Here is a 19,364-nt window from a genome sequence, read left to right as displayed (position 1 = left end):
CGCAGCCAGGCTCCCCTGGCTTCCCTCTGTATTGCGAGAAGCCTTCCAATTTATTGAGTGATTTCCACATGGTAGGACCAAGGCACCCTTGTAGGATCCCCAAAAAGGAAAGAACAGGACAAAAAATATCCGACCCTGTGAGCACCACGTCACCCAGCAGAGCTGACCCGGCCGTGGCCACAGCTCTGCCATCGCCTTACCCTCATGTCCTCCTGCTGCTGCTTGAGCTGCTCATGGTCGATGGCCGGAGGGGGCAGCTGGGAGATCAGGGTCTGCGTCTCCTCGATCCAGGGGCTCAGCTCCTCGTAGGTCTCCCAGAACTGGTTGACCAGGACCTGCGCGCGCTCCAGGCGAGCGTAGCGCTCCGAGTTGAGCTGGCTCACCGCCTCGTACTGCTGCACCAGGGACTCTGTTTTGTCCTAAAAGGAACGGGAAGGAGAGGCGGTGATGGCTGTGGGAGGTGTGGGAGCTGCCAGCCCGCTGTGCCTGGACGAGTGGAGGCGCGCGGTGGCCGCGTTCCATGCGCACAGAGCTGTAATCCCAATTAAAGTGGCGTAAAGAAATCCCACTATCCCCTCTCCCCAGACACTGCAATAAAAACACCACAATAAAAGAGGGTAATAAATATAAAGAGATCTCTAGTAAGTGTCACTGGTGGGAATTTCTGAAAATGGAGTAATTTTAAACAACTTCAGACTGTGCAAGAGCGGAGCGCTCGCCTCTGCTGCTCTGCCCCATCTCCCGCAGCACCAAACCCCAGCCGGGCTCACCTGGAGAACAGCTTTCTGCTCTTCCCCACATGTCCCAAAGATCTCATTGCGTTGGCTGAACAGCTCATCCATGGAGTCTTTGTGCCGAATAATGTCGATGGAAAAAGCCTGCGGAAAGGAAACCTCTGAAGGAAGGGAAGGGACGAGAACAGGGCCCCATCTCCCCCCCAAGCAGCCCCTGCCAGGCTGCCAACAGCCAGCCCTGCAGACTGCACCAAGCTCAGCACGAGCATCCTGTGGCACACTGAAATTCTGGCTGGAAATGCAGATTCCTGCATTTCTTCCTTATTACTCATCTACTCTAAGTTCTCTGTTTCAAAAAAATGGCAGTCAGAATTAAGCACAGGGTCAGACACCAAGCAGCTCCCACACCTGGGTCACTGCCCCACTGCACTGGAAGCCTGCAGCCATTTCACACAGACAGAAACGCCAGGCAGCAGCCCAGGGAACGCAGGGCTGTGTGTGCACACTGCACACTGCGGAGGAAAGGCTCTGCCATCAGTGCAGCCGATACCACAACCTCCCCAAACGACGCTCTCCAGAAGTGCATCCACCAACAACTCTGCCATTCCCCAGGTCCACACACTGAATGCCACCCATAAGCAGCAGGAAGCCAGGCTGAGCTCAGCAGAGCTTAATGCTCAATGCTGCAGCCCCCCTCCACTATAACAATGCATTGTGTTTTGGGTTTTTTTTTATTTTAAACACGCTGAATCCAATAAACACATACGCTGCTCTGATTGCTGGGGCTGGCGAGGGAAGAAAAGAGCCATTTAGTTAAAGTGCATGTTCTTTCAGGCATGAGCTCATCTCAAAGATATTAAAAAAAAGCTTCTCTTTGTTCCACGTCTGGCTGCTGCGAGGGAAAAGAGGAGTCCCCCACTGAAAGGAACAATGAGCACAGAGCCGGTGAAAGGAGCCTCGTTAATCAGTAGGTGCATTTCTGTGAGCAGGGGCCAGGTACAGCTTGCCTGTCATGGGGGGCACAGCATGGCCAGGCGTCTGCACGTCCCCAGTTTTAGTGCGTGTGAGCGCTCATCTGGCACCTGGAGCACCTCAAGGATTTCTCCTTCAGAAACCCAACACTTCATTTGTCTAAATCCTCATCCTTCATTTTTCCTGCTACTTACGAAGGACAAACGCTGCGTTTTTCTTGGTGCACGGAGCCTCTCCAGGGACAAATCACTCTGAGCCACCCTGAGCCACCCCCAGCCCAGCTCACCACACCACACCGTACCTTCTGCACCTGCAGCTGGGCCGTGGTCTGGTCCTGCTCCAGCCGGATGGCTCCGAGCGCCATCAGCTTCCTCTTGGTCTCAGCCACCCAGGCCAGCTCCGCGTCGGCCGCCTGCTCGTACTGGTGTGGGGGGAGGAGAGGTGCAGTCAGGCACGGAGTGGGGCACAGCAGAGCTGCCCCCTCTGAGCAGAGCGGGGTGGAGGTGCGCTGTCCCTTTCCATCACGGGCACGGGGAGAAACCGACAAGCCCAGAAACACTTCCCAGGCTGCGGCGCTCCTGAGCTCACCTGCTGGGACCTCTGAATGGCAGCATCGATCTCCTCCACCCGCTGCTTGACGGTGTCACTGACCAGCTTGTAGCGCTCGTTGGTGTCGGAGACGAGCTTGTCCAGCCCCTCACGGGCTCGCCACGGCACGAGCTCCAGCAGCGCCCGGCTCACCTCGTTCACCGTGTCCAGAACGAGCCGCTGCTCCATCACCTCCTTCTTCAGCTCCTGGGAGGCAAACACGGGCTTCAGGGCGGCGGTGCCAGATACCAGGCACAGCCCAGCACCCCCAAGGTTTGGGGACTGGGATCCTCCCCATCCCTGGAGGTGCCTGAGGCCGTGGCTGGGGAGCTGGGCAGTCTGAGCTGGTGGGGGGCAACCAGCCCACAGCAGGGGGGCTGTCAGGTCCCTTCCAACCCAACCGTTCTGTGATGCTACGATTCCACCAGATGTGCGAGCAGTGTCCCCCTTCTCCATTCCCTCATAACACACTGCCAGGCCATGTATCCCACATTCCTCCCCCAGGCAGTTGGCAGACCCTACTGACTCTCCTCCCATGTGGCTCTCACATTCCTGCATGCTGCTTTGCTGCACCCCACCTTCTGCCTCTGCTGGAACTGGGGTATCTGCTCGCTGGCTGGGGACTGTCCTCCGCTGGATGCCAGCTCATCCTCCACTTTGCTCATCCAGGCATTGAGTTCCTCGTGTGTGGACTGGAACTTGGTGGCCAGCTGGCGAGCCTGCTCCAGTGTGCGCAGCGCCTTGGAGCTGGCGGCGGTGATGTCCGAGTAGCGGGTCTTAATCCCATCCAGCTTCTCCTGGATGAGCAACACCTCCTCCCCTGAGGGACAGCAATAGGGGACAAGTGATAATGGACGGAGAGCCCACAGCAGCCAGCTGCCCCGTCCTCTCATTTTAAATAGCTGCTTTCAGTCTCACTTCTCTGCACGCCTGTGCAACTTAACAGCCTATTTTCACAGCCAGGAAGCTGCTCTCAGAGCTGACATTTTCTGCCAGCCAGAGTAACAGCCATCCCTTTCCTAGAATAGGAAGGAAATGTGCTGTGAAGCCTTGCTTTGCCACAAGCCCAAAAGCCACCAGGTCTCAGTCCTCAGCTAATATGTCACAGTTCCAAGAAAAAAGGTCCAATTCACTCTCTACCTCTATTTCCAAAGGGACATGAAATTGCAAGCCAAATTCTTTGTAACTCCTCTTCCTGCTCCAGGGCTCCCACAAGGACAGAGGGCTGCACATCTGCTCAGAGCAGACCACATCTGAAGGAAATGCATTGCCCCGACCTCTCTTCCCACTCATAAACACAAACTCACACCCACGTGGCAACAGCAACAACTGCTCAGTATGGGAAAGCAATATTAGGAAAAGGCTTGGTGTATTTTTAACCTCTTTCTATGCGACTTAGCAGCTGGATGCAATGAGAAAACCCTCCCTGGTGATACAGGGCTGCTCAGTGTTGAGTGCAGGGGTGGGAATCACCGCTTTCAGAGCTCAGGGTGGTGTTGGGGATTTGCTAAGCTGGAGCGCATGGGGCTCAGCATGCAGGTCTGGAAGCACAACAGCTACTGTGGGAAGATCCAAGAGGACCGTGAAGGGTTGGGTGTTTCCAGCCCCACGTTACCTGTGGTTTGCTTCAGGAGAGCCTGCCCATTTCTGATGGCTTGGTCCACATTCTTCTTCCTGTTCACAATTTCCTCGTTCAGAGCCTGGACAGAAAGCCAAACAGGAGTTATCCCTCTGCAGGCGGCACCTGCACCCCCGGCCAGTGATGCTAAGGAGAGCACAGCCTGCTCTCACCTAGCATAGGAAAGGTGCAACTGCTCTGACCCCAGTTCTCCTGCTGAGCAACTTATTGGGATTTCTGGGACCAAAGGTTCAACAGAACCAGAGCTAAAACCACCACAAACCTTCGGGTGTGCACAGCTGAAGAACTTTGAGCTTTGCATGGCCCCCACAAAGTGGAAGCAGACTGCTTCTTTGGTGGCCAGCCCAGCCTGGAAACCCACCGGCCTTTTCACATTCACATTCTTGGAAGCAGCATCCAGCCTTCTAAAGGCACAGAGTGGCCAAGCTTGCTCAGACATTGCTCACAAAGCAACTGAAACATCTGAATCTTCCCCTGGGAAACCCCTTTTTGGGGCTTCAATCACTGATTGTAACACGTCATCTCTTTACACTTCTCCCAGCCTAGAAAACTCAAAGCTTGTTCCACTGCTGGCCAAAATTAAAGTCAGACCAGAAACAAATGGAAAAAAACAAAACAAGATGGATAAATGCAACAAAATAAATAACATAAAGATGGAAGGAAAAAAAACGGAAAATACCAGCTGGTCAGCATGCTGCTTCTGCAGGACGTCCCGTTTGTAATCCTTTACGGATACCGAGCCGAGCTTGTCCTCGACCTCAGCCAGCCAGTTGAGCACTTCCACCTCCTCCTCCCCAAAGAGCCGGGCGTTACACAGGGCCTGCTCCAGCAGAGCCGCCTTCCGGCAGCACCGCTCGCGGACCTCCCCGTAACGGCCCTGCAGAGAGTCCAACTTCTCTGCCAGCAGCCGCTGCTCGGCGGCGCAGCTCAGGGCGGACAGCCCCTGCCCCACATGCACCGCGTGGGCCACGTCGGCCGCATGGCCCTCTATGTCCTCCTCTAGAGCCTGAAAGCCGGGGCGACAAAACGGACAAAAGAAAACAAAAATGAGCGGAAAAGATGAGATTTAACAAAAAAGGAAAAGATAAAACAAAAGCGAAACAGAAATGGCAGATGCAACTGAAGGAACGAACGTGATGCAAAACCCAGCCGCGAATGGGCAAGGCGTATTAAAAAACAATGCTGAACAGAAACAGGAAAACGAGGATGGCTCTTCTATCCAGGAGCAGAAGCCTCGCTGCTTCAACTAAACGCTGCTCACATGGCTGGGGCCTGCAGCCTTCTCCACCAGCGCAGCACCTGCAGAGCTCCTCCAGCCACCTCCAAGGTTTGTTCACACCAACACCCACCTCACCACGGCACAGACACCCACAGAGCCCCAACCCCCCCAGTGCCCCCCAGCCCCACCTTGTGCCGGCTGATCTGCTGCTGGATCTTGGTGGTCTGCGTGCCGATGGGCTCTGAGTTGGCCAACTTCTTCTCCGTCACCGACAGCCAGTCTGACACGGGCTCTGTGGTCTCATGGAACTGCTTTGCCAGCACCAGGATGTCCTCCAGCTGCTTCTGCCTGTAATTGGGATGCAACAGAGCACTGAGGAACAGCTTCCCTTTGGAGCAGGGAACAGCCCCAGTAGGGCTCTGCACCAGGAGGTGGCAATGGGTTCAATCGAATCAGGATCCAAAGTGGAAATACTTCAGAAAGAGAAAACAGAAGCAGCTCCGAGTGGTGTGGGGTGAGACACCTTGTCTGGCAAACTGCTACACAAACACAAAAACAGTGCAGAGAAACTGCAGAATAATTGTTTTTTTTTTTTGCAGCTGTTCTTTTAATGTTCAGCTCATTCGCCGGTGAAGGTGGCAGAAAGGCTCATTTTATTCCACTTCTGTCAATATCCCAACCTCTGAGACCCTCCAACACAGCCATCTCGTGGCCGAACCCTCAGTGTTCCCACACTGCCATTGTGAATGGGTGAATCCATCTCCATCTCTGCCCATTTCACACCTGGGGAGGTCAGATCTGGCCCTCAGCACTGGCTGTGTAATCTGGCATATCGGCAGATGCAGCAGCCAGCAGCTTGCAGACTCAGGCAGCAAAAAGGTGTCAACAGGATGTTGCTGTTAAAGCTAAATATTAAAGATTAGAGGAATAAAAATAACATCCATCCCCTGCAGGGAATTTGTTTAATCTGAGCTCTTCCCTGCCATTGTAAACCACTGCTATCTAATTCAGCTTCCCAACTGGCTTTGATTTCTCATGTTTTCCAGCTGTGGTTTCCAGGATGTATCTGTACAGAGATCTCCACCAGCTCACCACGTGTTGTTGCCTGTGTTGGTGTGGCCGTGGGGCTGAGGGGGGAACCAACACCTGCAGCACTCAGGGTGTGAGGGGAACAGAAGCTTCAGCTCCAGCCAGAAAGCAGCCCAGCCATCAAATCCAACAGCAATAAAAGCAATGCCACTGTCACAGTCTGTGCGTGCATGCAGGCAGCCAAACTCTGTAAGTCTCTGGGGGACTGTGAATGGCAAGAAAAGCCGGTCCTGTGCTTCTGACCAGAAGAAGAGACCCTGAGAGGGCTGACCAGCAAACAAAACTGTTTGCTTCTCTGGGTTATCAGTGCTGCCCAGGAGGAACGAAGCCAGGAATGCAGACGGGTGGCAGAGCCGGGCACCTTCAGCAGTGCCACACATCTGCGTGTCTCCAGCACAAGGCGGAGGGCTTTGACAGAGATCCCTGGTGTGCAGCTACCAGAACCCACAATGCCAGGCAGCAGCAGCAGCATCCCCTGCTCTCACCTGCCGGCCGCCCGGCACAGCAGCGCTGCCCAGCGGCTCTCCAGGCTCTGCAGCTGCCCGCTGATCTTCTCCCGGTCTGCGGGCTCAGCTGACTGCGCGATGCGCCCACCCTCTGCTTGGATCATCTCAACGGTGGCTTTGCGATCATCCAGGAGTCGCTGGAGCAGCTGAGAGAGGAAGGGGGATAGAAGTTACCGGATCGGATCAGCGGAACTTCTTGCATCCCTCAGAGAGTGAATTTCCAGTAGTGTCTGAGAACTGCTGATCAGCGCTGGGCTGAGCCCGAAGCCACCGAAGTGGGGTAACCGCTGCTCTCTGCCTCCACCACCAAAACCAGTTCAAAAGAAACTCAAAGCACTTCTGGGCCAGAGAACATTTCAGAGCTTTCCCCATCCTTCCCCCAAATCTACTGAGATCAAGTTTTGAACCTTCAGTTCAAACTCCCTTGTCAAAGTCTCAGTAGTCAGCCCAAGCCCCGACAGGAATGCACTTTTAAAATATTTTACCATGACCACACTTGAACTTTTATCCCCGTGTTCACAAAGGCAGGCTGCAACCCAGCCTGTTATCTCTACAAACACTGCTGTGCCTTGGGTCAGCTCTTATAGTTTGTGCATTCGTTTTGTCCAAATCCCCACACCAGTAACTACAACACCAGCTTGCTCCTGACACAGCAGAATTATCAGCACAAACACAACCAAATCTGGGGCTGGAGAAACACAGCCAAGTGGCAAAACCAGCAGCAGTGTGACAGTGAAGTAACACTGGTGACTGAAACCACAGAGATGGTACGTGTGGGCAAATGGACTGCAAGGATGTGGGGAAGCAGCAGAAGAGTTGGTTAGAAAGAAACAGACCTCAGTATGTCCCTGCTACACCTATGCTGTAACAGCAGGACCCCAACATATCACCTTCAAGACAGCCCCCAGTGCCTGCTCACCTTCTGCTCCTGGATCTGCGCTTTCACCACCTTGTACTCAGCAGAGGGAGGTTTCTGGTTGGAGATGAGCTCCTCGGTGTCAGACAGCCAGCTCAGCAACGGCTCCAGGGCATCCTGGAACTTCCCGCAGCGCAGCAGGGCCTCCTGCAGCTGGGCGATCCTCTGGGCCACCTGCAGGCACGCAGCGCCATCAGGGATGTGGGACAGTGGTCCCGCAGCCCCCTGTGCTCCCAGCCCATCCCCCAGCCCTCACCTTCTTGTTGAGGGTGTTCCAGCGGGTGTTGATCTCTTCCATGTCGTGTTCCAGCCCTTGGACATCACAGTTCTTCCCGGCGCTTTGGATGAGTCCTTGGCCAACTCCATTCACTTGCTGCAGTTTTAGCTGGAGAGGATCCACTTGCTCCTTCTGGAACAGCTGGGTAAGGGGAGGGTGGGATAGAAAAGCTATTTATTACCCGCACACTGCTCTGCCACCCCTCCGTCATTCCAGGGATGCAATGGGCTCTCTCCTCTAGAAAAGGCACACGAGTTGCTGCTTCTTGTGTTGCACAGACTTGATTAGAGTTGTGCAAGTCTGCCTGAACATCTCCCCCAGCTCCATCCAGCAGCGAGGAATCCCAGGAGCACAGCGCGGGTCCACTCACATCCACCCCCACTCTGAAGTAGGAAATGCCCTTTTCCAAAGCACCCGAGTGAGGGGGAGAAAGCAAATCGGGGAAGAAAGGAGAGCAGCAGCTCTGCTCTGCATCTCATTGGGAAACAGCGGTCCTGGGGAAGAACAGAGCAGTTCTCAGAGGGATGCAGTGCAGAACGGAGACCCGGCACCATGCAAGTTCTGTAAACCACAAAATTACAGACACTGAGAGGCTGGCTGTGTTGCGAAAGACAAAGGCAATAGGCAATTAATGTGCTACTCATTTACCGCGCCACTTATTTGGCATGGTCTTGCCCAGGAATCCTGGGGGGAAAAGCTTTCAAAAACAAAAAGATTTCACAGGGAAGGAGGAAGAGAGCAAACAAAGCACCCACTGCAGTGGGGAAAACCCCGTCCCACAGGGCAGATCAGTGCTTCAGCACAGCTCCAGAACCGCTCCAGTCCCGGCCCCGCGCGTCCCCATCGCCTGCAACACAATCCCCAAAAAAGGGAGCGCAGTGTCTCCTTGTTTATTCTGGGACTTTGGACTGCGAGCTCACACAGAGCGCAGGTCACCCCGCAGCCAGCACTGTAAGGATGAGAGCAGAGCGCTCAGCCCTGCTCAGTGTTTGCTCTTTTGGGAAGCAGCGGGGACCGCAGGCAGGCAGCCGCGTCCGCTCCCCACTGCGCCTCCTCCTCACGCGCCCAAGAATACACGGCTGCTGCCTGCAGCTAAAAATGCCCCTGGAAACAGAGCCCAAAATGCAAAACCCCTCCCAGCAGAGCGGCTGATGGTGGGCAGCGCAGCTCTCCGCACCAGGTAACCGCTTTGTCTCAGAAGGAACTCAGGCACAAAGAGCAGAACACCAAAACGCAGCTCTGCATGGGGAAGAGGGGCTGCCTGAATTTCCTGTCCCCATTTTCACCATGGACACCTCCTGGTGCTGGGAGGCAGGGAGGGACCGACCACTGCAGGGCACAACCCGAGGGTGTGCTGGGAGACACTGTCCAGAGCTGTTTGCTCAGGGAGAATTACAGACGGTTAGAAGAAGTAAATGGTGACATGAAATCACCGATTCCCCAGCCACCTCTCCCCTTACTGTTGATACATGGAGCTGGCTGTGAGAGCAGCCAAACTCGCGAGGAGCGGGCTGATAAGTCTGGCATGCAACTGCTGGAGTGCAGCGTGGGGTGAGCCCCGGCCATGCACAGCCTGGCCCTGCACACGAGCACTGACTGCAATTACAACCCCTGGGACTCCAGCAGCTGGGAAGAGAGGCAGTGAGCCCCAACACCAGGCAGCAAATACCTGCAACACATAGAGCCCAGGAGTGCAGCGATGCACAAGGATCACTGAGATAATCACGGCATGTTGAACACGCTTGTTTTTCTTTGATCGTGAAAGAATCCAGTGACTTAGTTCATTAACCTCAGCGTGACTCAGCTACGAAACAAACATTTAACAAGCACCTTTGGCCATGCAGAAAATCCCAAGACACGCACAAGGGGCAAAGCGGTGGGACAGACGTGTTGGGGAGCAGACACACAGCTGCTCCCCCTCCTCCTCACTTCGCAGAACACCTCCTGCAGCATCCCTCACCTCCTGCTTTTCCCACGTCCGGGCTGACCGCCTCCATCCCAGCTCCATCCCCACCTCTTCGGGGTGAGCACTGCCCGGCAGCACTGTGCCCAGAGCTGCCAACAGCCCATTGGCACAGCGCAGTGGGTAAAGGGGTTAACGACCAGCAGCACCACACACCCTACAGTCCGTACAGTACAGTCGGTGACCTGAGGTACAGGCAGAGCCCCCAGGGGTGCAGCCTCCCCAGCCCATCTGCAGGCATTCTTAGGGGTGGCAGAGTGCAGCAGATGAGTAATTCTGCTGCTCCGGGCTCTCAGTGCTGACTAACTTCTGGTGGCTTCTCAGTGGTGTTTCTCCTAATCCAGACAGCAGTAAATCCACACTCACTTACAGGAACTCTGCCACGCTCACACCCCTGAGCTCTCCATGCCAAAGCCGCAGCAAAGCGGGGTAAAATGAATCCCACCCCACCAGGAGCTCAACCCCCTTCCCACAAAGCCCCGACCCCCCGCATCACACGCTTGGGAAGCCCTTTCAGCCCAGGGCCCATTGCTTTCACCGCACTGCAGGACGCTGCCACCCAGCACGGCTGCTCTCTGCAGGCTGGGGAGCATTGCACAGCCAGCTGCGATTCTGTCCGAGGACAACGTGCCCTCATAAGCCAACAAACTTTTAGGACAACGCTTCAGATGATCAGGCTGTTAAAGTCTTCCACTTGTAAGAAGAAACTTTCTGCCTGTCAGTTTTAAGATGTAACTGGGGGGGACTGCAGCTCCCAGGCTGTGAGAGCACGGAGCAGACAACCGCTGCACCCCACAGATCGTGTTGGTGAGCAATGCAGCACGCTGTGATTTCACACCCACCCCTCTGCCGCAGCATAAAGCGATTTTTGTGCCTGAAGCACCGTCTGCAAGCGCCTGAGCAACAAATACCTCATTATCTGGAACGAATCCATCTGCGGGAGCAGGAGGCCCTTCTGTGCGGGGGGTGGAGGCGGGGGGTCCCAGGCAGCCCCCGGGCACCGGCTCTGACCCCACAGGGCCCGGCGCGCAGCCCTCGGCCCCATCCAGAGCAGCCCCCGCAGCAATGGGCTCGTCCTCCGAAGTCAGTGCTCTGTCGAGCAGCTGCTCCACACCGGCAGAGTCACCTGCATCCTGCCAGGCTGTGAGCAGCAGCACCGGGCCGCTGCCGAAGTCCCCGGCACCGGGGAGGAGCGGGTCGGCCTCTGGCGGTGGCGGCACGGAGCCCACGGGGCCATCAGCAAATGGCGGCGGGGCCTCCAGAAGCTCTTCCACCACCAAGGGCACGGCGCTGGCGGCGGCACTCAGGGGCAGGCGCTCGGCACACGATTCCTCAGCATCCGTGGTAAAACCCCCGTTGCCCGGCACTGCCTCCCGAGCCCAGGGCTCCGGGACCTCCAGGTCCCCCAGCACCGCTGCGTCAGCCAGAGCCGGAAGCCCCTCCAGGCCCCACAGAGCGGCACCGAGAGCAGCAGGCGATGTGCTGAGCCCTTCGGGGACGGCAGCACCGCTCCCCGCGGCACGGCGCGGCCGCTCCTCCCAGCTGCAGGCAAACAGCAGGGCCAGGTCTCCTGGCTGCAGGACGGCCGCCTCCATTGGCGACCCCTCGGTGCGAGGAGACCCTTCCAGTGCCAGGACCTGCCCTGAGGTCACCGCGTCCCACAGGTGCTCCTCGGCAGGTGCTGTGGGCAGCACTGCAGCCTCAGAGCCTGGCTCTGATGCAGATCCACTGTGGAACGGTGGCAGAGGACTGCCGTGACAGTGCTTGTCTTCTGGACAAGTCTGGCCCTCAGATCCATCGCTGTCTTTTCCCAAATCCGTGGCTTTGTCCTCGGAAAGCAGTTCTGGGACACGGTAGCTGGCAAGCTCAGTCCTTCCAGGCAGAAGGTGACAAATGTGTGATGGGTCTGTCCCCCTAACAGCGACCTCGTGGTACTGCAGGGGGGACGGCAGCCCCTCTGCCACCATGCCAGGGGCTGAGGGCTGGCAGGGAGACAGCCGGGATGGGGATACCGAGACAGGAGAGGGCTCCTCAGGGCACTGCGGCAGTTCATCAGAGGGGATGAACAAGTCCTGGCGGTCGCCTTCCCACCTCATGGGGGCACTGGGGTGAGCAGCTCCCTCAAGGCTGAAGGCTGGACACAAACCCGCCTCTGGAGATGCCACTGCAGCAGCCACCAGCACTGCCACTGCGCAGCCCATGGGCCCCACGTCTGCCAGTGGGTCAGATGCATCCTCTACCAGAGCTAGCAGGCACTGCTGGCTGGAGTCCGGCCCCACCGTGGTCATAGGGCTGGGAGAGGTCCCTCCATCCGAGTCCGTTGGGGTGATGGCCAAGGTGTCCCTTTCAGAGAAGGGCTCTGTCACCGGCTCCATCGCGCTCAGCACCTGTGAGCTGCAGGTGACATCAAAGTCCTCCAGATCCGACACAACAGCAGAGTCTGAAGCACTGACTTCCAACGGGGCCGTAGGCTCACGTGCTTCATCTGCTGCCCCTGTCAGTTTCTCCAAATCTGGGTCCAGCCCCTCCGAGTCCACTGGGGAGAACCGAGCACCCAGGAGGGCAGGGATGGCCCCATCACCCTCGTCCTCATTCAGGCACTGCTCCTCCAGCTCCAGGAACATCTGCACTGAGTCTGTATCAGACAGCTCGGCGCTGGCGGGGCTGGCCGAGCGCTCCAAACCTGCAGCAAAGTCTTTGGCCTTGCACTGCACCGCCACGTCCTCAGTGCAGCATGCGCTGCCAGCAATGGGGCTGCTGGCACTGCGCCGGGGGCTGCAGGGCTGCACGGTGCCCGGGCTGGGGGCAGAGCTGTCCGCAAGAGCAGTGAAGTGTTCCCTTTCTTCAGAAATATCTGCCAAGCAACAGCTCTTCTTCTCCTCTGCCACCAGCACAGCCTTTCCTCTCTCTGACAGCGTCGCCTCCTCCCACTCCTCCATCATCACCCAGCGCTCGTCCTCCTCAAATCTCAGCTCAGACTCAGTTTTTTCTCTGAGATTGGTGTTAATGAGAATATTCAGTCCCGCATCCAGCAGCTCCTCGCTCAGGCATGGGGAGAGGTTGACGTTCTCCACTGTGCAGTCCGACTCGGAGGCCTCCAGGGTCTCCTGGCGCCCATTGCCAACACTGGCCTTGGGGAAGTTCTTCCTGGCCCGCGGCCACGTGGCACTGGGCAGCAGGCGAGCCCTGGCCAGCTCCGTGGCTCGAGCGTGGCCATCGCCGGCAGGCAGCAGGGGCTGGCGCTCATCTGCGGCACTGCCATAGGAGTCTGCGGCAAACTGCATGGCCTCCGTTGTGCCGGATGACTTGGAGACGTGCTCCAAAGTGAGCGACTCAGACATGGGCTCGCTGTGGTCGGGCTGCCCGGCATGCTCAGCCAGCAGAGCACTGGAGTCCCTCTTATCCCGCAGTGAGGGGTTGGAGGCACCTGCTTCCGACACCTCGCTGAGCGAGGCCCCCATCCTCTCTGCAAACTCGGTGAAGTTGGGCGGCATGAAGGATTTCCACGACCGCCGGTTCACGTTCTCCTTCCTCTCGGGGTTTGGCCGCCTGCGGGGTGGAGGCGGTGCCGGCTTGGAGACGTCGCTGCTGAGCTTCAGCGCGTCGAAGATGACTCGCTCATCCAGCTTCTTCGCCTCGGGCGCCCTCGACTCAAAGACGTTGGCAGCTCCCAACGTCCCATTGCTGGAGATGGTGCTGCCATCCCCCTTGCCGAGGGTGCTCTTCGAAAGCTGGTTAAGCTTCGATCCCTGATCGATTTGCTCATTGATTCTCATCGTGTCGTATATGGAGCGCTGAGGCACGTAGCAGTCCTCTATGTAGCCGTCCTCCTCCTCGCCCTTCCCCAGGCAAGTGCGGTTCTGCCGTAGACAGTCTGGCCTGCTCAGTGGTTTGCCCATGCTCTCGCCCTTACGGATGACAGAAGCTCCCCGTCAACCTCGCGCCCGGCGCCGCAGGGACCATCACACCACGTTGGACCTGGTGAGGAGGACCTATGGGGCTGCGGGGTTATAGGGCCAATGCACAGCCCCACTGCGGGTCTCGGGCAGAGGAACAGCACCTCTCATCCCCAAAAAGCCATCTGTCAGCAAAACCCAACGAGCACGACAGCTCCAATAAATACTCCCGATCACTGTTTGCAATAGGAGATGCGGAGGTGTTCGGAGCTGCTAATTTATCCCGTGTGTCCTCTAGCAACAAAGGTCCGGGCTGTGCACGAACCGTGGCTCCTCGCCTCCTCCGCCCGCTGCCGTCCCGCGCAGTCCAGCTGCTCCAAATTAGCCTCTCCCCCCGACTCTCGTGTTTTCATTTGAACTGAGCTTGTCAGCGGATATTCGTGCAAGTTTAAACACAGGAAGTTCTTCATTCAGGGCAAACTCGGAGGCTTCCTGTCTCAAAAACATGATGGCATTGTTGCTCCCTTCGCCCCACCGTGCCCCGTCCCGCTGCTGCGCGGAGAAGCACCGCCGGGTCTTCTCTTTTCCTTTTTTTTTTCCTCCCCAAGAAAAAAAAAAAATCGGCTATAAAACGCATCCAAAAATGGCAAGGGGACGGATGGCAGCGAATTCCCCCAAGTTCGCCGGAGCCGGCGGGGAAGACGGGGCGCAGCGGCTGCCGGCGCCTTCCTCGTCGTCCTCGTCCTCCTCCTCCCGGTCCCGCAGCTCCCGGCCCGGCTCGCACTAACTTTCGCGGTGCCCGGCGGCGGGCAGCGGCGGCTCCATCCCGCCGGGCGGCCCGGCCGTGGCGGGGGCGCGGCGGGGCGGGCGCGGGGCGGCGCGGGGGCGGCGGGGCCAGCGCTGGGGCTGCAGCCGGGGCCGCGTTCCCGTCTCTCCTCCGCCTTTTGTGCTCAGCGACCGGGCCGGGCGTGCAGCCGCCCCCGCGGGCAGCCCGGGGCCGGGGCCGCGGACGGCATGGCGCGGGTCCGCCGCTCCGCTCCTCTCCGCTCCTCTCCGCTCCTCTCCGCTCTCCCCCCCGACGCCGAGCCCGAACTTGGTGCTGCCGGAACAAAAGGCCGCCGCGTAGCGCACGCCGCGGCCCCGCTCCTCTCTCGCTGCGAGCGCCGGGCTCCCGCGGCGCTGCCAACTCCGGCGGAGGGCGGGCGGAGGGAGGAGGGCCGGCGGGGCGGGGGCGGCCGGGGGGGCGGCGACACGGGCGGGGCGGGGCGGGCGGCCGCCCCCTCCTTCCCTTTTTCCCTCCCTCCCTTCCTTCATCCCTCCCTTCCCGGGCGCCGCAGTCCCCCCAGGGCTCCGCTCCGGCACCCCCTGCCCGGAGCCGGGGGGCTCTCCGCGGCGGCCCGGGGCGGCCCTTCCCCGCCCCGACGGAGCTCCTCCTCCGGGGGGAGGCGGCAGCGCGCAAATCCCCCGACAAAGAGCAGCAACGCCCTGCACCGCGGCGGCTCCCCCGCGCCCCGGCCGCTTTTGTCCGCGGAGGGGGAGCCCGGGGCGGGTGTATACCGGAGGAGCCGACCAGATTTCGGACAGCTCCCGCCGGGCTGAGCGAGGGGCTGCCCGATCCCCGGGCCCGGGTCTCTTTCGCCGCCATCCCGGGCAACAAAGAGCCGCGCGGACGTTGGCTGTCGCCGTGCTGCCACCGGCGCTCAGCTTCCACCCCGCCAGGACGAGCACCGGGGCTGTCCCGCACCCATCGCCCCGTGTGCCCCCACGCATGTGGGTCCCGGAGTCTGGACCGCGTGCGAGCGCTCCCGCACAGCCGGGAAGGGGCGGGGGGAGGGGTGGGGGGAGCAGCAGCGTGAATCACTGCTCCGGAGTGATGCTGAGCGAAGTCACAGACTTGGAGAGAAAACAGGAGAGCTTGGAGCAGCCCCAGCGCATCTCCAGGCAACGGCCCCCGAGGCTGCACGCAGCAACGCGTTTTGCCGAGCGGTACGGCAGGTGCTGCGCTCGCAGAAGGGGTGGTGTGAGCCTGCACCCCGACAGAGCCCTGCACTGCAACTCCACTGAGCTGAGAAACCGGAGCCAAGGACGGCTGGGAGCCGATGATTCGGGCGAGCTGCAGGTGCTGCTGCCTCCAAACCGTTGGGACTCAGCCGAGGCCAAAGCAGCAGCTGCGACGCACCCGGCTCCTCTGCTCTGCGGGAGCAGCAGTTCCTTCACGGGGACGGTGAACCACGGCCAAACCACTCCGACGCCGCATCCCCAGCGCCTGCCCTCCCTCCCCAGAGGTGGAAACGAGGGAAAGGAGAAAGGTTCCGGCGTTATGAAACGCGTTTAATTGCCTGAAGCGCCCAGCCGAGCTCTTTGCACACGATGGGGAATCTTAGGAAACCCCTTTTCTTATTTCCACAATTAAATGTAGCCAAGGAAAAGAGCTGGACATGCTGTGCTGGGAGCAGATCGAGCGGTGCTGGACCCTGGCCACCCCCTGCCCTCTGCTTTCCCACCCCAGGCCCTCCTTTGAGCAGTGGGGCTCAGCTCAGCACCCACAGCTCTGTACTTTGGGGCTGTGATTAACCCAGGCTGCACCACCAGGCGACGGCAGCTGCACTGTGCCATGCTGCACTGTGCCGTGCCAGCACAGCTGCCCATCAGCAGAGCGGTCTGGGGCCGTTAGGGCTGCAGCCCCTCCAGCAGGAATCCCAGGCATCCTGGCCGGGCGCGGAGGCTTTTTGTTCCACTCCTAGGAACACTCTCGATGTGGAGCTGACGGCTTCACAGCCAGAAATTCTTTTCCCATTTCCTCACTAAGTCACGTGCCAACAGCAAGCCAAGTCTTCCCCAGCACATCTCCCCCATCGCTAAAGCAGTTTGAGAAACATTCAGCAAGCACTGAAGCCCATGAGAAACCTGCCCTGCCTCGCCTGAGAGCTGAGCTGCTCCTGCAAGTTCCCTGAGCCATGAGCCCCAGCAAGAAGCCACCAAGGGCCACCACTGCCACCAGCGATGGGGACAGCCATGGGGCCACCAAGAGCCACCACTGCCACCAGTGGAGGGGACAAGTCATGGGGCTGAGGGCTGCTGAGGGCTTTGCTGTCACCTTGGTTGGTGTGATGGGAGGACAGGGCAGGACAAGAGCTCCAGTATGAATTTCTGTTCTTTTGCTGTCTGCACGGCTCTGGTATGTGGAGCTCTGCCAGCTGTGATCTCTGTTACTGAAATAACGGCTGATAGAGCTTCCAGATTTGCAGCCCCGCAGCCCCAGCTGGTAGCACAGTTAGTGGGATGGGCAGAAGCTGAGCGGTCACCAGGACGAGGCTTTGGCTTCATCGGTGTCCCTCTTCTTGAGCCCCATTGAGCCAAATGCAATCTGGGGTTTTGGGTTCATTCCCACAGGTGCTGCCCACCACAAGGGGACAGGTCACCCCAGAGCCACCCCGAGGTTCTCCCGACGCCACATCCTCGGGATGAAGAACTTCCAACTCCCCCATCAAAGGATGTTCCAGACTTGTAAGGCTGCAGGAGGAGCATGCCCAGCCGCAGGTTTCCAGCCTTCCTCATATGGACGCCGTCTCTGGAGCACAGGGTCCGCGTGCCTGCCCCGTCACGGGGTGATGTCACCCTGTTTACGACTGCACTACATCCTGCTGCAGCCCCTGCTTACATGGGAAAGCAGGCTTTGGAAACCAATGTATTTTTAGCTTTCCTATAATGCATCTCAGCAGCTGGAAGTGAGGGAGCTGCCTTGTGTGATGATCACGAGAGCACGGAGACAGCACAAAGTCTCTGATGGACACATTGCTGTGAGCCCACCGAGCATCTTCTTCATCCTCGGGGCTCCTCAACCTCACCTGCCGTGGGTTTGGACTCCACAATGACAGTGCAAAGTGCCCCCAGAGCTAAACATGAGAGCAGCTATTTGGGTTTCACTGGGATTTGTGCCACAGAGGTGGCAAGTCATGCTTTATCGCCTTTGCTGCATTTGTCCTAAGTTCAGAGGGATTTCTTTATCTCCCTTTCAGTGCTGTTGCTCTCCTCCTTCTAAACTCTCTCCTTTAGCCATATCTCTGGATTCGGTGTTTCTGTGCACTGTGAGGTGTGCGGTGCTGCGTGGGCAGCCTGGAGCTCCCTGTGTGCTCCACGATAATCCCATCTGCCCGGCTCAAGGCTGCCTTCAAACCGATTTTGGGTCTTGGCCCCCACACATTCATCCACTGCTGCTTTTGCACAGACATTTAGGCACTGCCCTACAATATGGCATCCAGTGGTGCCCAGCCTTGGAGGGGCCCAAGGTGGGAGGCAGAGCCTGCGCCTCACCTGGGATGCCAAATCCCCATCCCTGGAGCTGGACCCACGTGTGGCCCTGCAGCTGTCCTGTCCTACGTGTACTGAGCCCCGTGGGGTGGAGGTCAGCAGGGAGGGCTGAGTGATGGGGCGGTGAATGGAGGGCTCTGTCGGAAGTGAGGTAAGTGTGCTATCATCCCAAGAATCCTCTGGATGGGAGACATTTTAAATCACTCCTCCAGCAGAAGAACTGGCAATTGTTCTGTGAGCGCGGCGGTGAGTAATGCAGCCCGAGCTGCTCCCCACGCAGCCTCCATTCTGCTCAGCCACCCCCAGCCCCACCAGGGACAGTTGGTGCTGGGCAGGTCTGGCCACAGGGCTCACTGCACCGCAGCCCCTGGGGCCACGACCCACCCTCGCTCCTCTGCCTCCTCCTCCTCCTCCTCCTCGTGTGCTGGGCTTCAGCAAGTATTTTTAGCATCTCCTGGAAACACCACCACCAGCTGATGAACCTCCTCTGCAGAAGGACATTCCTATGAACATCTCCCCCAGCAGAGCCCTGGCAGAGTTACCAAGGCATGAGCGTGTGGGTGGGTTCAGAATAGCAACCCAAGCTGACCCCCAAAAGGCTCTGTCAGATCACAGCAGAACTGTGTTGCGAGTTGAAAACACAAACTCTCATTACAGGTCAGTCTCAGCAGCTCTCAGCTTCTGCTCAGGTTCACTTTGGCTGAACAGAGTAACCAAACTGTGCCGAATGTCAGCAAGGTGCTGTGGGCTGGGACCTGGGCAGCTCCATTGGTGACAGCCCCATTGGAGACAGCACTGTGACCACAACCCTGCGCACAGAGCGGGTGGGGACAGCTGCCGAGCCCACTCCCACATTTATCATTGCCTTTCCAACAAGGAGATGGTGCCTTTAAGGCAGCTCAGCAGCTGTCAGAGAGGAGGCATTTCTGCGTGTGTTGCTGATGCTCAAAATAATGCCCAGAGATACTTTAAGTAGGTTTGGAAGGCGTTCAACAAGGAGACACCGCCACGCGCCCCACTCCTGCCCCGACCCACCCAGCTGCCCGGAGCCACTGAGCATTCCTACGGGGGCACAAAAGGGTTAAAAATACACTTGGGGGCTGCGAGGTATGGGACCGTGGACCCCTCCCCAGGAGGATCCCACATAGGACCACAGTTTCCCCTGGAAGGACCCCACAACTGCTCCAGGGCTCACCAGCAGCAGCACCACTCCCCAGTCAGGGCTAATTAGGGTTAAGTGGGGAGAACCCGGAG

At 58.5% G+C, this 19,364-nt stretch overlaps 1 protein-coding gene across 18 annotated transcripts in view; it reads right to left on the bottom strand.

Annotated features, from left to right (window-relative positions):
• Positions 1-19,364, bottom strand: part of MACF1 (microtubule actin crosslinking factor 1) — a 114,346-nt gene that overhangs the window by 21,094 nt on the left and 73,888 nt on the right. For 14 of the 18 annotated variants that reach the window (XM_090123807.1, XM_090123802.1, XM_090123806.1 and 11 more), the window contains 11 exons: positions 7,920-8,081; positions 7,667-7,837; positions 6,727-6,893; positions 5,341-5,500; positions 4,613-4,939; positions 3,910-3,994; positions 2,873-3,114; positions 2,295-2,501; positions 2,008-2,127; positions 771-878; positions 201-419 (listed from right to left, as the gene is read on the bottom strand). In XM_090123807.1, the coding sequence (XP_089979933.1) occupies positions 201-419; positions 771-878; positions 2,008-2,127; positions 2,295-2,501; positions 2,873-3,114; positions 3,910-3,994; positions 4,613-4,939; positions 5,341-5,500; positions 6,727-6,893; positions 7,667-7,837; positions 7,920-8,081 (1,968 nt within the window). The remainder of the gene's footprint in view (positions 1-200; positions 420-770; positions 879-2,007; positions 2,128-2,294; positions 2,502-2,872; positions 3,115-3,909; positions 3,995-4,612; positions 4,940-5,340; positions 5,501-6,726; positions 6,894-7,666; positions 7,838-7,919; positions 8,082-19,364) is intronic. The other 4 variants (XM_090123808.1, XM_090123809.1, XM_090123800.1 and 1 more) reach the window with 1 other exon arrangement.

The sequence above is a fragment of the Phasianus colchicus genome, chromosome 24, assembly GCF_987193195.1.
Source record: "Phasianus colchicus chromosome 24, bPhaCol1.hap1.1, whole genome shotgun sequence".
In the NCBI taxonomy this organism is placed as follows: domain Eukaryota; kingdom Metazoa; phylum Chordata; class Aves; order Galliformes; family Phasianidae; genus Phasianus; species Phasianus colchicus.
The sequence above is the reverse complement of the archived record's forward strand: the minus strand, read 5'-3'. Positions and strand labels throughout refer to the sequence as shown.